This window comes from Pneumocystis carinii, assembly GCF_001477545.1.
Source record: "Pneumocystis carinii B80 chromosome Unknown supercont1.9, whole genome shotgun sequence".
Taxonomy (NCBI): Eukaryota; Fungi; Ascomycota; class Pneumocystomycetes; order Pneumocystales; family Pneumocystaceae; genus Pneumocystis; species Pneumocystis carinii.
This window is the reverse complement of record NW_017264721.1, coordinates 34,969-46,553: the sequence shown is the minus strand read 5'-3', so window position 1 is coordinate 46,553 and position 11,585 is coordinate 34,969. Positions and strand designations below refer to the sequence as shown.

Below are 11,585 nucleotides of genomic sequence, written 5' to 3'. Positions count from 1 at the left end.
TAAAATTAAGAATTATTAAGAACAGGTTAATAAAATGCCTATAATTGTTAAGATTGTAATTAATAAAGGGTTAATAGAAGGAATTATTTCTATGAGAAATGCCATATCATCATGTGGATTATATTTTGATAGCAGAGTTTGATATTGATCAAGGTCCTACAATTTCTCAACAATATCCACATGCTATAGGAAGTGATACAAAGTATGATATAGAGGGAAGAGGAATAAAGAGTTTAATTACGGTTAAGATTATTGGCAGAATTGATGCTTCCAGACCGAGCTCATATGAGGTCAGAAGATTGGACGATATTTTTTCTACATAGGGATACTAATACATTAAAAAAAACTGAAAAAGATATATATGAAGTTTTTGAGGACCAGGAAAATAATGAACCGAAATTAATGTATGTTTTGAATTTGGTAAATACAAAGCATGACCCGGATGCGAAGCGGTATATATTGTTTAATTGAATGTTCATGGCTTAAAAAGGAAAACTAGGGGAGCACTTGTAAAGGCAATGGCGATATGTACTAGACATTCATATATACATATTTATAAGGTCTGTTATGATTTTTTTATTTTTGAATAATATTAACAAAAAAGCCAATTTTGCTTCTTGCTCTTAAAAGATATCTTGAACATCCAAAAAGAACGACATTGGAACATATTTTTGATTCAGTAAATTCTATGGACTTAAAAATGATGCCTAAATTAAATTTTTGGGAACGTATTATTCTTGGAAGCAATGATTATAAAACAATTTATCATGAAAAATTTCCAAGTAATTAAGTTATGAATATAAAAAAAAATATAACTAAAATTTATAGATAAGAACCCGAAAGAATCTATTCAAGATTGCCATGAATATGAAACAAGTATAGTTTATCTCGGAGTACAAATTCCTATGAAAATACCTTTAGATATTTTACCAGAAGTTGTTGGTGATGTAAGGACAAGCTTTTATCAAAAAGGAAAACCAATTGTTGTAGTTTTCTCTCATAGATCTATTTCAAGTATTTTCACAATTACCTACAAAATCATTTCCATTGCATCCTCATCTGACTACCATTGGCCCTCATACTCATCCAATTATTGTTTTAATGAATGCTTTACTTACTCAAAAGAGAATTGTGTTTCTGGGACACGGGCAATCCGCTGGTGATGTCGCAAAATATGTTTTGGCTTCATCTGCTATGGCTAGTGGTTTAGGAGTACTACGAGGATTTTTAGAAAGAACATTTCCTTATACAGATCTTTCGAAAATAGATTACTTACTTACTATGTATCTTTTATGTATACTAATCTATGGCTAATACTTTTTAGTTCCGGATATATAGCAGGCGTTACAAATCCTACTTTTGAACGACATCCAGAATGGTGGGATATTCTTTGTGATATTGATACAGGAAAAATAAAAATATCATCATGTATATCTCCCGCAAATATACCAAGTCATTTAGATGATTTTTTCAGTGAGTATGTAAATGAATATCAACGAAATGATATGGACACAATATTTATTGATGAAGTATAAAATAACTTTCTTTTTAAAATGATTTACTTTTTAGATGAAAAATATCATATCTTGTAAATATGGAGAATATTCTGTACGATCAAAATGGAGAGATTGGGTATTAAGATTTACTAGAATGGCATCTACGTATGAAACGCTTGTTTATGGGTTTTCTCGATTATCTAATCCAAATGCGAAAAATTTCATTATTCCAGGTACAGGATGGGTTTGGCAAAATGAAGCACAAAAAATGCGGGATTTATATCTAAACATGCCACGATTTGAAGGATGGAGAAACACAACATCTTACGAATATTATATAGAGGTAAGGAAATAACTCTTTCGATACGTTAACTAGAATTTATAGGATCTTATTGTATTTAATAATATACCTATTGAAAAAAAATTTTGTTTACAACATCAATTGAATCGACTAAAAATTCTACGAAACATATCTTACGAAGATGCAGAAGCCATCTATATAACATTAAATGATAACGTTCGTACTACAGATGAACTAAGTCAAGTAAGAATTATATAATATAAATTCGTATAAATTAAAAATAATTAAAGTTACTTTGTTATCTTCCACGATTACAAGGAGGGTTAGCACCAATTGCTGCTGGATTATTTCATCCAAATACAAAAGTACAATTTGCAGTAGCAGAGCTTTTAGAGAGGCTTGATTCCCACATAGTAAATCTAATATACTTATACTTCTAAAATAATATATTTAGGCTGGTCAACATTTTATTAATGATTTAAATAAATTTCAAAAACTTGCATTTTCAAGAATTCTTTCTAAAAAATCTAAATTACGGAAAAAATAATCAATAATCTTATCATTCTTTATCTCTGTTTATACATTTTAAAGAATCACTTTAAAAAAATTAAAGCACAAATTATTTTCATAAATAATGTCATGAAAAAACAAAAATATTAAGAGTAAATATCATCTATAGGATATTAAAATACCCTCATAAAATACCAAGTAATATTTTAAAACATCAGATTTTGATATTTAAGATTTTTTTAAAATTTAAAATAAAATTCTCAAAATATTTTGAAAATATATTTGATCATACATGTTATTTGGATCATTATTTAAACAAAATTTAAGAAATCTATTCTAAATTATTTTTCAAATATTACAATAAAATCATATAGTTTTATCTACTTATATTTAAATATAACCTAAGAAAAAATATAAAATATAAATTAATATTATAATTATTTATAACTATTTTTATAAAAATATAACATTATTTCCAAGTTTTATTATATAATATTATTAATATTTAAGTGAAATCACTGCCTATTTCTAAAAATTATTAAAAACAGTTTAAAGAAATATTGAAATTATTAATAAAACAAGCTTAGATAATACAAAAAACATCTATGAAAAGCTTAAATAAAGGTATATTTCTTATATTTCATAATAAATAATAAAAATATATTTATAGATAAGCAAAAATATAAATTAGTATTTTAGAAAAGCTTATACTGGAATACAGTTTAACAAACAAACAGAAGAAAGATCTTTAAATACTAGAAATTTTTATAAAAAAACCGTAAAAAGGGTAAATCATATCATTTCTGCTTAAATTGCTACAATTATTGAAGACTGGATATCCTACACATTTCCTTGCACTTCCACTAAGATCAAAATCTCTTGAAAAATCAATAACAGAGATAAAAAAGGTGCTCGTTGATGAAGTGCCATTATCAATATTCAGAGACTATTTACTTGCGCATTTGACAATTTGCACTCTTCACCTTCCCTCAGATAAAGAAATAGGAAACTCACTTTCTCTTTTATATTCATTAAAAGATGAAATATCAAAAATTTCAGACAATAAGAAAATTCATATACGATTCAGAGGATTAGGTACATTTCCTGAGGTGTTTACAGATTGCAAAGTTGTATATTTAAAACCCAGCCTTAATGAATCATCTCCAGCACTTTTTCCTCTGTGTGGTATAAACTATAGAAAGTTTAAGGATTAATTGTTAATTTCTTAAAGAATTTCTTATGAAAAAATTTGTTGATGCAAAATTTAGTGATTCTAATCTTTTGGTGGTATATTTATATTATTGAGTATTATACAGCTAATAACATAGCTTCATTCAACAATTTTAAATACTCGCTATGACAAAAGTTATGCAAAAGAAAAAAAATCAATCAATGCATCATTTCTTATGGACAAATTTCCTTCCCATTTTCTTTTTGGAGACGTTACAGTTGATAAAATATGTATTTTTAAAATGGGTGCACGCAAGACACAAAATGGACTAATATATGAAAGTATTGGAGAAGTAAATATATTATAGATATAACTTATGATATAATTATACATCATTCACCATACTAGAAATAACCTCGAAGCTTCCAAATCCAAAAAATTGCATTTACTGTATTTATTTCTAATGGTATACCTGTACTTTTTTCAAATACAAGTTTCTTCACCCATTCATTTTCATTATCATCACAATCAAATAATATAGATACATTAATAACCGGCACTTTAAACACTTGATCATTTATACTTTCTAAATACCAAATTCTATCATCTTCAAATTTATGTATAATACATCCTATTTTTTTCTTCAATTTCTCATTTTCTATATTTTCAACAAATCTCCCTTTTATTAACTGCATATTTAAAAATTTGTTTTCAATTCTTTTTAACTCTATTATTACTTTTTTTCTAAGTTCTTTTAAAACAAATTCTTCCATATCACTTCTCCATATTGCATCTACTGGTGCAAAATCAATAAGTATACGTTTCCAATGTTTCATTCCCACATATTTTATATGTTTCTTATTACAATTCATCCATCTACTCTGTCCTACCTTTTTTACCACCTTATGCCTTAATCCATTTGGTAAAATCCATATTTTATTTGTTTCTGAATCTTTACATGCCAAAAAACTTAGAAAAAATCCTGATCCATTAACCATAATAAAACTAAACATAAATAATACCTGATGGTAGCCGTGCATCCGTCAATATATCCCTACGTATAGGTGATATAAGTAATTTAACTTTGTTAATTAGCTATTATTGTAAATATCTCTCAATTAAAAATACCATAAGGATTTCCTCTAAGAATTCTATCCCATTTATAAGAATCCTCATCTAAAACCTCATCCTGTAGACGTTTCTTCTTAATCTTAGTTTTCTTAATCCTTAAGTTCTTATTTAAAACAGAAGGCTTTTTAAAGCTGTTTAAAGCAGGTTCCTTTAACAAAGGTACCAGTTTATCAATGTAGTCATAAACCTTAAGGCGTAAACAAGCCTTATAAGTGCTAAAAGCTCTTGTTCCAGATATTTTCATGAATTTATAACCCGCCCTAAATATTTTTGTATAGTAAAAAAACCTATGTTGCCAGAATATCTGTGTAAAAGTCTCCAAAAAAGCCTGTTTCTGCTTAGGAAACATGGGAAAATAGTAGGGAAAGAAGGGGATATATCATATATTAAGAAAAAAGGACAATATTTAAGCTTTTTCAGAAGTAAATCAACATATGAAGAAAAAACAGTATTTCCAAAGGTATCAATTTCAGAAATCCAAAAGGATTATCAAAATCTAATGAAATGCCTTGTTCAACCAGTTGTTATTATTACAACAAATGATCTTAAGACTAATGGCATGGGTCGAGCTATAACAGTATCATCATTTTCATCTATTTCTATTAATCCTATGCCTATTGTATCATTCAGTATAAAATTGCCATCACGTATGGCATATCTTCTTGGAAAGTCCAAAAGATTTGCAGTTCATGTATTAAAATCTCATTGTGATCAAATCAAGCTTGCACAAGAATATGCACAAAACAGGGTATTTAATGAGAATGAAATATCTAATATTTCAAAAAATCATTGTAAGGAATCATTGAATGAACTTCCTATTTTATCAGGAGTTCTTGGGATTCTTTATTGTAATACATATAAAACAATAAATATTGGAGATCATAAAATTTGGTTTGGAACAGTTGAATATGTGGAAAATATAGATGTATATGAGAAGATGTCATTATCATATTGTCAAGGGGATTTTAGATTAATTAAAAAGGACTAGGCTATATATTTTTATATAAATGTCATATTATTATGGAAAACTCAAATTAATTTTATTTCAATAATATAATGTTACTTTCAAGACATGGAGAATTGTTTATCTAATAGAAAAGAAGGAATTCTTTATAAAAGTATATTATTATTAATATATATATTAAAAAAATTAATAGACAGACATTTAAACTTGAATAATGCGAATTTTAAAATTATAAATATATTAATATCTCAATAGAAATACAAATATATACAAATATTTAATAAATATTTTTAATTTATTATTTCATTTTTTTAATAACTTTAAATATTTAAACTTAATAAAAGTAAAAAATATATGTTTTTATAAGATTTAAGAATATTTAAAAGTATATACAAAATATTACAAGAAAAATAAAATTTATAATCATTTATTAATAGGAAAATGAATATAATCAGATATAAATATTTAAAGTGTAAAAAAATACAGCAAATAAATAATTATGGAGTAAGAAATATTACTCAAAGGCTAGCAAGACCAAGACAGTTTCAGCAAATAGTTGTATTATCAGACAAGAGTACATTTACAATACCTACTACATCACCAAAACCTATTATTTGGATTACAAAAGATCAGCGAAACCATCCATTATGGAATCCAAATAAAAAACGACAAATTGATGAAAGCGACAAAGAGAGTAGACTTTCTAAATTCAAACAAAGATTTGGAACAAAGTATAACATTGCATAATACAATACATGTTTAATATTTATTTTAAAATACAAATACATACATACATATATACATATATATATGTAATTATAAAATTCAAAAATCCTGCAATCAAATATATTATATTTAATTTTGAAAATTGTATATTATTAAACAATATAGCCGTTTAATTCAGTTAAATATGAATAATAATCAAATATTATTAAAATAAAGTCAGTCATCAGATACTTCAGTTTTCTTCTCTAATTCAGTCAAATATGTTTCCCATAATTCAATAAGCTAAAAAAGATTAATTAGAATTATATTAAAAACAATTTTAAAATATACCTCTTTTTGCGCTTCAATTACTGACTCCAAAAAAGTTTCTACACTACCACGAAAATCTTCTATTTTTCCGAGTTCAAACCTCTCAATTTCTTCTTTCAAAATATTACTAATATTATCAAAATCGCATTTTAATTGATCACAACGTTTTTCGGCATCTAAAATATCAATAGAAGATTCAGATGAACAACTTTGTTGAAATTTCCCTTGACCCTTAGTTCTTTCTAATCGAGATTTAGCTAAACTAGATTCTGCAGCTTGCCAATTTAAATATGCTTTTTGCCTTAAAGAAAATGCATGTTTAGCACTTCCAATAAGTCTAATATATTCATCAACCATACACCCAAGAATCAAAATATCTTGCTGAGCTTGACGTTCATAAAATTCTTTTATTCTTATCTGAAGATCAGAGAAAGATACCAAAGCAAGAGATAAAGATTCATCCAATTCTATATTAGACAAATTTGATAAAGCAAGTCCAAAGTCCCCTGTTGTTTGTGCAAGATCTAATAAAATAAGACAATGAAACATCATTCATAAAATCTGAACCTTTTTTCTGTCTAACGACAGCATCAATAGCTTTAGACATCCCTTTAAATTGAGCATCTAATAAATCGAATATTTGCTTTTGCTCATTAAACCACTAAAAATTAGTTTAAAAAATAATTTAAACTTTTAATTTACATCATCTTGTTCTACATATTTTCCACTAAAAGCACCCCTAGTAAAAGCTTCACCAATAGAGCTAATAAATCCTTTACTTTCATGAGCGGGAACTTTCTCTTTAACTTTAATCTATAAAAAACAATTATCCTCAAATAGATATATCTAAATGAATATACATCTGCAGAAAATGTATCAGATTCCAAAAACATTTTAACACATGCATCATTTTGCAAAATAGGATGAGCAACTATCTTTCTAAGCATACGTTCAAAAGCATGCCTCCTAAATTCAATAAAATTCTCCTGAAATCGTCCTAAAAAACTTAATATAATTTCATATAAAGAAAAACTAGTTTATACCAACAGCTTGTTTTTCAGGAGGAGAAGGAACAATAACACCAGGATTGTTCAAATGAAGAGAATTGTAAAGCCAAAGAAAATCTTTATAACGTCTATCAACAGTATATTCAATTGGTTTAGATGCATTAGTTGTTATCTAAGAAATAAAATTAGAAAAATATATTTATCATTTAAAAATAACACCACTTACACATGTAAATATTTTATATACAGTATGAGCAGAAGCAATATCACCAACAATACGAGGATCTCCCACAGAAACAGTAAATGCAACTTTATTACTTTGCTCTGAAGATGTATGTAGCGACTCTTTCAAAATATTAGATAATGTACTTTTTAATACCTCATATATTTATATATATATTACCATCTAAATTAATGTTTTTCATCTTATTAATCAATGGTGATTTCTCGTTTAAAACAGTTAAAGATGATATATGAGTGGTATCATTTGAAAAATCTATATTTGCAGAACCAGTATCATTAAGGTAACTTAATGGATCATAATCCAGTTCGACATTCTGCAAATATGATCTAGGACTACGACAGGTACTATAACTACGAAAAGAAGGTACATTAAGCTGCGATTTACTTGGTGTAAACCATGACTTAGAAGATACATCTTGATCTGATTTCTCGCCTAAAATATATTACGAACGCTTCAATAACATATCAAATCTTAGAGTAATTACTGCACGAAGGAGTCCTTGATTTCTCTATATTTTCTAGCTCATCTGGTAGTTTTCTTCCAAGAGAAACTGCATCTGCAAAAGGATTTACATGTTCATCATCAAACGGAGATATTGAAAATCCAACATGACACTCCTCATTTTCATGTGTTTTATCCATTTTATCTAAAATATCCTCTCATATTAAGTAGAAATATTTATCTAAAAGAAATAATAGAAAAACAAGCTTCAAACCAAGAGGTTAGATGACCGACAGGATATATAGAAAAAGAGAATAATATATATGTTAATAATTTTTTATAATTAAAAAAAAAGTACTTTTTATCAAGTTAAAACATACTACTTAGTATTAAGAGTACAATTGATTTTAAAAGAGCAATTAAAAATACATTATTTTGAGGGATATATTTCAACCCCTCCAGTGGCACCAATAGCCTAAAAGTTAAGTTATAAAAGATAAAAAAATAAAGAAGAAAAACCTTTTTAATATCACCATAAATTGCAAATTGCCCAGAAGTAAGAATTCCAACTATATATATAAGAAAATATCAAAAAAAACGAAAAAAAGATTACCCATAACGACACGAGCACCAAGTCCAGTAAATGAACCACGAATTCCAAGCTCTTTAGCGTATTTAAAAAGACGGGACAAAGTAGTCTCACCAGGCAATGCTTCAACCTTATTAATTTTTGAAACTAAATAAATTAATAAATATTAACAAATACAAAAGGAACCAAACGAAGAGTATCAGCAGGCTGAGAAATAATAGCAGCTAATAAAACGTAAGAGAATTAAATTTATAAAAATAGAACAAACCAGCAATGCCAGCAGCCAACCCGGATGCAAGATTAATTGAAGTATTAGCACCAGAAGAAAGTGAATTCTTAGGAGTTGGTATGCAGGAATAAATCATTTCAGCTGCACGTTCATAAACAACAAATTTGGCCTATAAAGTAAATAATGTTTTTATCTATTTTATAAACCATACCATAGTGTATGGAATTTGTTTAAATAAAATAGGACCAAATCCACTATAGAAAGCCGAAGCACCTTCATTTCTCAAGATTTTAAGGAATCCAGAAACAAGACCAGTTGCAAACGTAGGTTGTGAAACAAGACGAATACGAGTTGCTTCAAGTGGACAAAGAGCAACATCGGCAAAAAACTCCGCAATTGCAGATGATCCAAGATATATAGCTGTACGGTTTTTTGTTGCAGTTTCAATCCCCTAATCCAATAAAAAAAGGCAAATTTTAATATATATATATTTACAAAAAAATTAATAGCGTACTGCTTCCAAAATTCATAACCACCAAACTTAAAACCTCCTTGAAGAAAATAACCAGCTGCTGTGGGTCCGAAACCTGTAAGAAGAGCGCCTGCCCCTTCATTACGAACAATTTGTCGGAATCCATCTACCATATTTTTATAAACAGTTGGTTCAAGTTGAATTCGTGTTTTAACTCTATTATAAATGTCATATATATTCATCTATATTCAGAAAACTTATACACATCAACGGGTGTAAGAGCTCCATGTGTTACTGCACAACATACTGCCCCAGAAAAAGCATAACGGGCATAAAGATCGACACCTAAATCTATTTAGAAATACAATAATAAAAACTATCAATATCAAAGCTTCTCCCCCCCTATTTATAGCTTTTTTTTTCAATATTATTATCTTACCTTGAGGCTTTTCTAACTTAGAAGCCCTTCTCTGTGATTCACCCATTTTAGTTCCGATTAACTTTTCATCTTACGATTTATATCTTAAATAACTTTTTATTAATATTTGTATAATATTTTTGTTTTATTTGTAAATACAATATGTACATATATATGATTAAAGATTTTTTGTAAGATGTTAAACATAATATTTATTTTTTAGAAGAGAAGAGTATTGTTCATAAAACATTATTTTAGAAAGATTTATACTATTTAGAAGAATGTAGTTCAGTTAGATCAATTGATTAAATTATAGAAATATTCTTTTAGAATATTTCTATAATATATTTATTTTTAGATATCTATATAATTAAGACGAATTTTTATATGTATTAAGATATAGACTGATAAAAATTGAAGATATTTATTTTAAAAATGAAGACATTTATTTAAAATAGAAGATATAAAGCCTTTTAAAACATTATAGTTATAAAAACGAAAAATTTCTATGAATTTATAGTATTAATCATTGATAAATATCGCATCTACAAAATTTATCATAAAAGCCTATATTTTTAAATAATTAAATAATTAAATGATATATTTAAAATCATAAATATTATTAAAAAGAACAAGTAATTCAAAACATTTATATTTTATTCTTAAATATTTAAATAAAAATCAAAAATTCCAATATTTAAAATTTCAAAAATATATATCTTAAAATTTCAATTTATATATAATGAATTAATAAAAACAACATATTATTTCTTATTACATAACACAAATATCCTTAATCTAATTTTTTTTTTCTATAAAAAATGGCATTTTATTCAAGCCTTTAGCATAAACCCTATATTTAGCCCTAATAATTTATAATGAGTAATGAATTTAAAATCATTAGTCAGAATGCATGGTATTTATAAAGTATATCTTTTATACATTTCTACGTTTATAATATAGTTTATATGTATTTATTACCTGCATATAGAATATGGCACATACTGGGCACTGGCCTCGATTTGTTAAAAGGTTAGAAATCAGTTCTGCCAACACTTATATATATATATATTTGTATTTATGCTCATTATCTACATTCATTTTTCCTAAATACTCAATTGCATAATAAGATATAGAGTTTTTTTTAGAGACTATATTAAATTCTGTAATTTACTTTTTTACATATTTCTACTATATACTCATATCTCTAATATTTCTAATTTTATCTATGAAATTTAACCTATAACAAAAAATTAATATGTATACTTATTTTAATAATACTTATTTTAATAATTAATACTTACAAAAAATATATCCAAAATGCTAAATATACCTTGAATACATATCTTTATAATAACACAACTATTTTTAATAATTGTAATTTTTGTATTTCAAATCAATAGCATTTTTTTATATATTAATATCTATTAAATAGATAAAACTTGCAAAAATATAATATTATTAACTTACTTATATATAACCTTTTTAAATATTATTTCCTAAATATTACAAACATAATGAAAACTTTTCAGAAATTCCTATCTATCTTATAACATCGACTATGAAAGAATATTAAT

General features: G+C 26.1%; 7 protein-coding genes across 7 annotated transcripts; 4 read left to right on the top strand and 3 right to left on the bottom strand.

The window, feature by feature from the left end:
- Positions 1 to 2,714, top strand: T552_02074 (hypothetical protein). Its single transcript, XM_018370630.1, has 12 exons — positions 1 to 25; positions 78 to 202; positions 249 to 452; positions 500 to 560; positions 605 to 782; positions 829 to 947; positions 991 to 1,283; positions 1,325 to 1,529; positions 1,570 to 1,839; positions 1,882 to 2,040; positions 2,088 to 2,210; positions 2,252 to 2,714. Exons 2-12 carry the CDS (start codon positions 99 to 101, stop codon positions 2,342 to 2,344), a joined length of 1,809 nt encoding a protein of 602 aa, XP_018225515.1. The 5' UTR covers positions 1 to 25; positions 78 to 98; the 3' UTR covers positions 2,345 to 2,714.
- Positions 2,715 to 2,912: 198 nt separating this feature from the next.
- T552_04142 (hypothetical protein) lies at positions 2,913 to 3,845 on the top strand (the record flags this gene model as incomplete). The annotated part of the gene is made up of 5 exons (XM_018372193.1): positions 2,913 to 2,931; positions 3,012 to 3,094; positions 3,138 to 3,492; positions 3,539 to 3,594; positions 3,636 to 3,845. The coding sequence occupies 5 exons, from the start codon at positions 2,913 to 2,915 to the stop codon at positions 3,843 to 3,845; spliced, it is 723 nt and encodes a 240-aa protein (XP_018225514.1).
- T552_02073 (hypothetical protein) lies at positions 3,841 to 4,897 on the bottom strand. Its single transcript, XM_018370629.1, has 3 exons — positions 4,607 to 4,897; positions 4,501 to 4,560; positions 3,841 to 4,460 (listed from the first exon to the last, which is right to left on the bottom strand). The coding sequence occupies exons 1-3, from the start codon at positions 4,851 to 4,853 to the stop codon at positions 3,883 to 3,885; spliced, it is 885 nt and encodes a 294-aa protein (XP_018225513.1). The 5' UTR covers positions 4,854 to 4,897; the 3' UTR covers positions 3,841 to 3,882.
- T552_02072 (hypothetical protein) lies at positions 4,853 to 5,643 on the top strand. Its single transcript, XM_018370628.1, has one exon. It carries the CDS (start codon positions 4,899 to 4,901, stop codon positions 5,595 to 5,597), a length of 699 nt encoding a protein of 232 aa, XP_018225512.1. The 5' UTR covers positions 4,853 to 4,898; the 3' UTR covers positions 5,598 to 5,643.
- Positions 5,644 to 5,916: 273 nt separating this feature from the next.
- On the top strand, positions 5,917 to 6,364 carry T552_02071 (hypothetical protein). Its single transcript, XM_018370627.1, has 2 exons — positions 5,917 to 5,958; positions 6,011 to 6,364. The coding sequence occupies exon 2, from the start codon at positions 6,015 to 6,017 to the stop codon at positions 6,318 to 6,320; it is 306 nt and encodes a 101-aa protein (XP_018225511.1). The 5' UTR covers positions 5,917 to 5,958; positions 6,011 to 6,014; the 3' UTR covers positions 6,321 to 6,364.
- Positions 6,365 to 6,467: 103 nt separating this feature from the next.
- T552_02070 (hypothetical protein) lies at positions 6,468 to 8,546 on the bottom strand. Its single transcript, XM_018370626.1, has 9 exons — positions 8,344 to 8,546; positions 8,019 to 8,291; positions 7,842 to 7,960; positions 7,652 to 7,787; positions 7,469 to 7,605; positions 7,311 to 7,421; positions 7,176 to 7,269; positions 6,630 to 7,132; positions 6,468 to 6,581 (listed from the first exon to the last, which is right to left on the bottom strand). Exons 1-9 carry the CDS (start codon positions 8,498 to 8,500, stop codon positions 6,516 to 6,518), a joined length of 1,596 nt encoding a protein of 531 aa, XP_018225510.1. The 5' UTR covers positions 8,501 to 8,546; the 3' UTR covers positions 6,468 to 6,515.
- A 140-nt stretch (positions 8,547 to 8,686) lies between these two features.
- On the bottom strand, positions 8,687 to 10,117 carry T552_02069 (hypothetical protein). Its single transcript, XM_018370625.1, has 9 exons — positions 10,030 to 10,117; positions 9,854 to 9,935; positions 9,614 to 9,806; positions 9,330 to 9,569; positions 9,158 to 9,287; positions 9,081 to 9,113; positions 8,914 to 9,036; positions 8,820 to 8,869; positions 8,687 to 8,775 (listed from the first exon to the last, which is right to left on the bottom strand). Exons 1-9 carry the CDS (start codon positions 10,073 to 10,075, stop codon positions 8,731 to 8,733), a joined length of 942 nt encoding a protein of 313 aa, XP_018225509.1. The 5' UTR covers positions 10,076 to 10,117; the 3' UTR covers positions 8,687 to 8,730.
- Between the last annotated feature and the right edge of the window lie 1,468 nt (positions 10,118 to 11,585).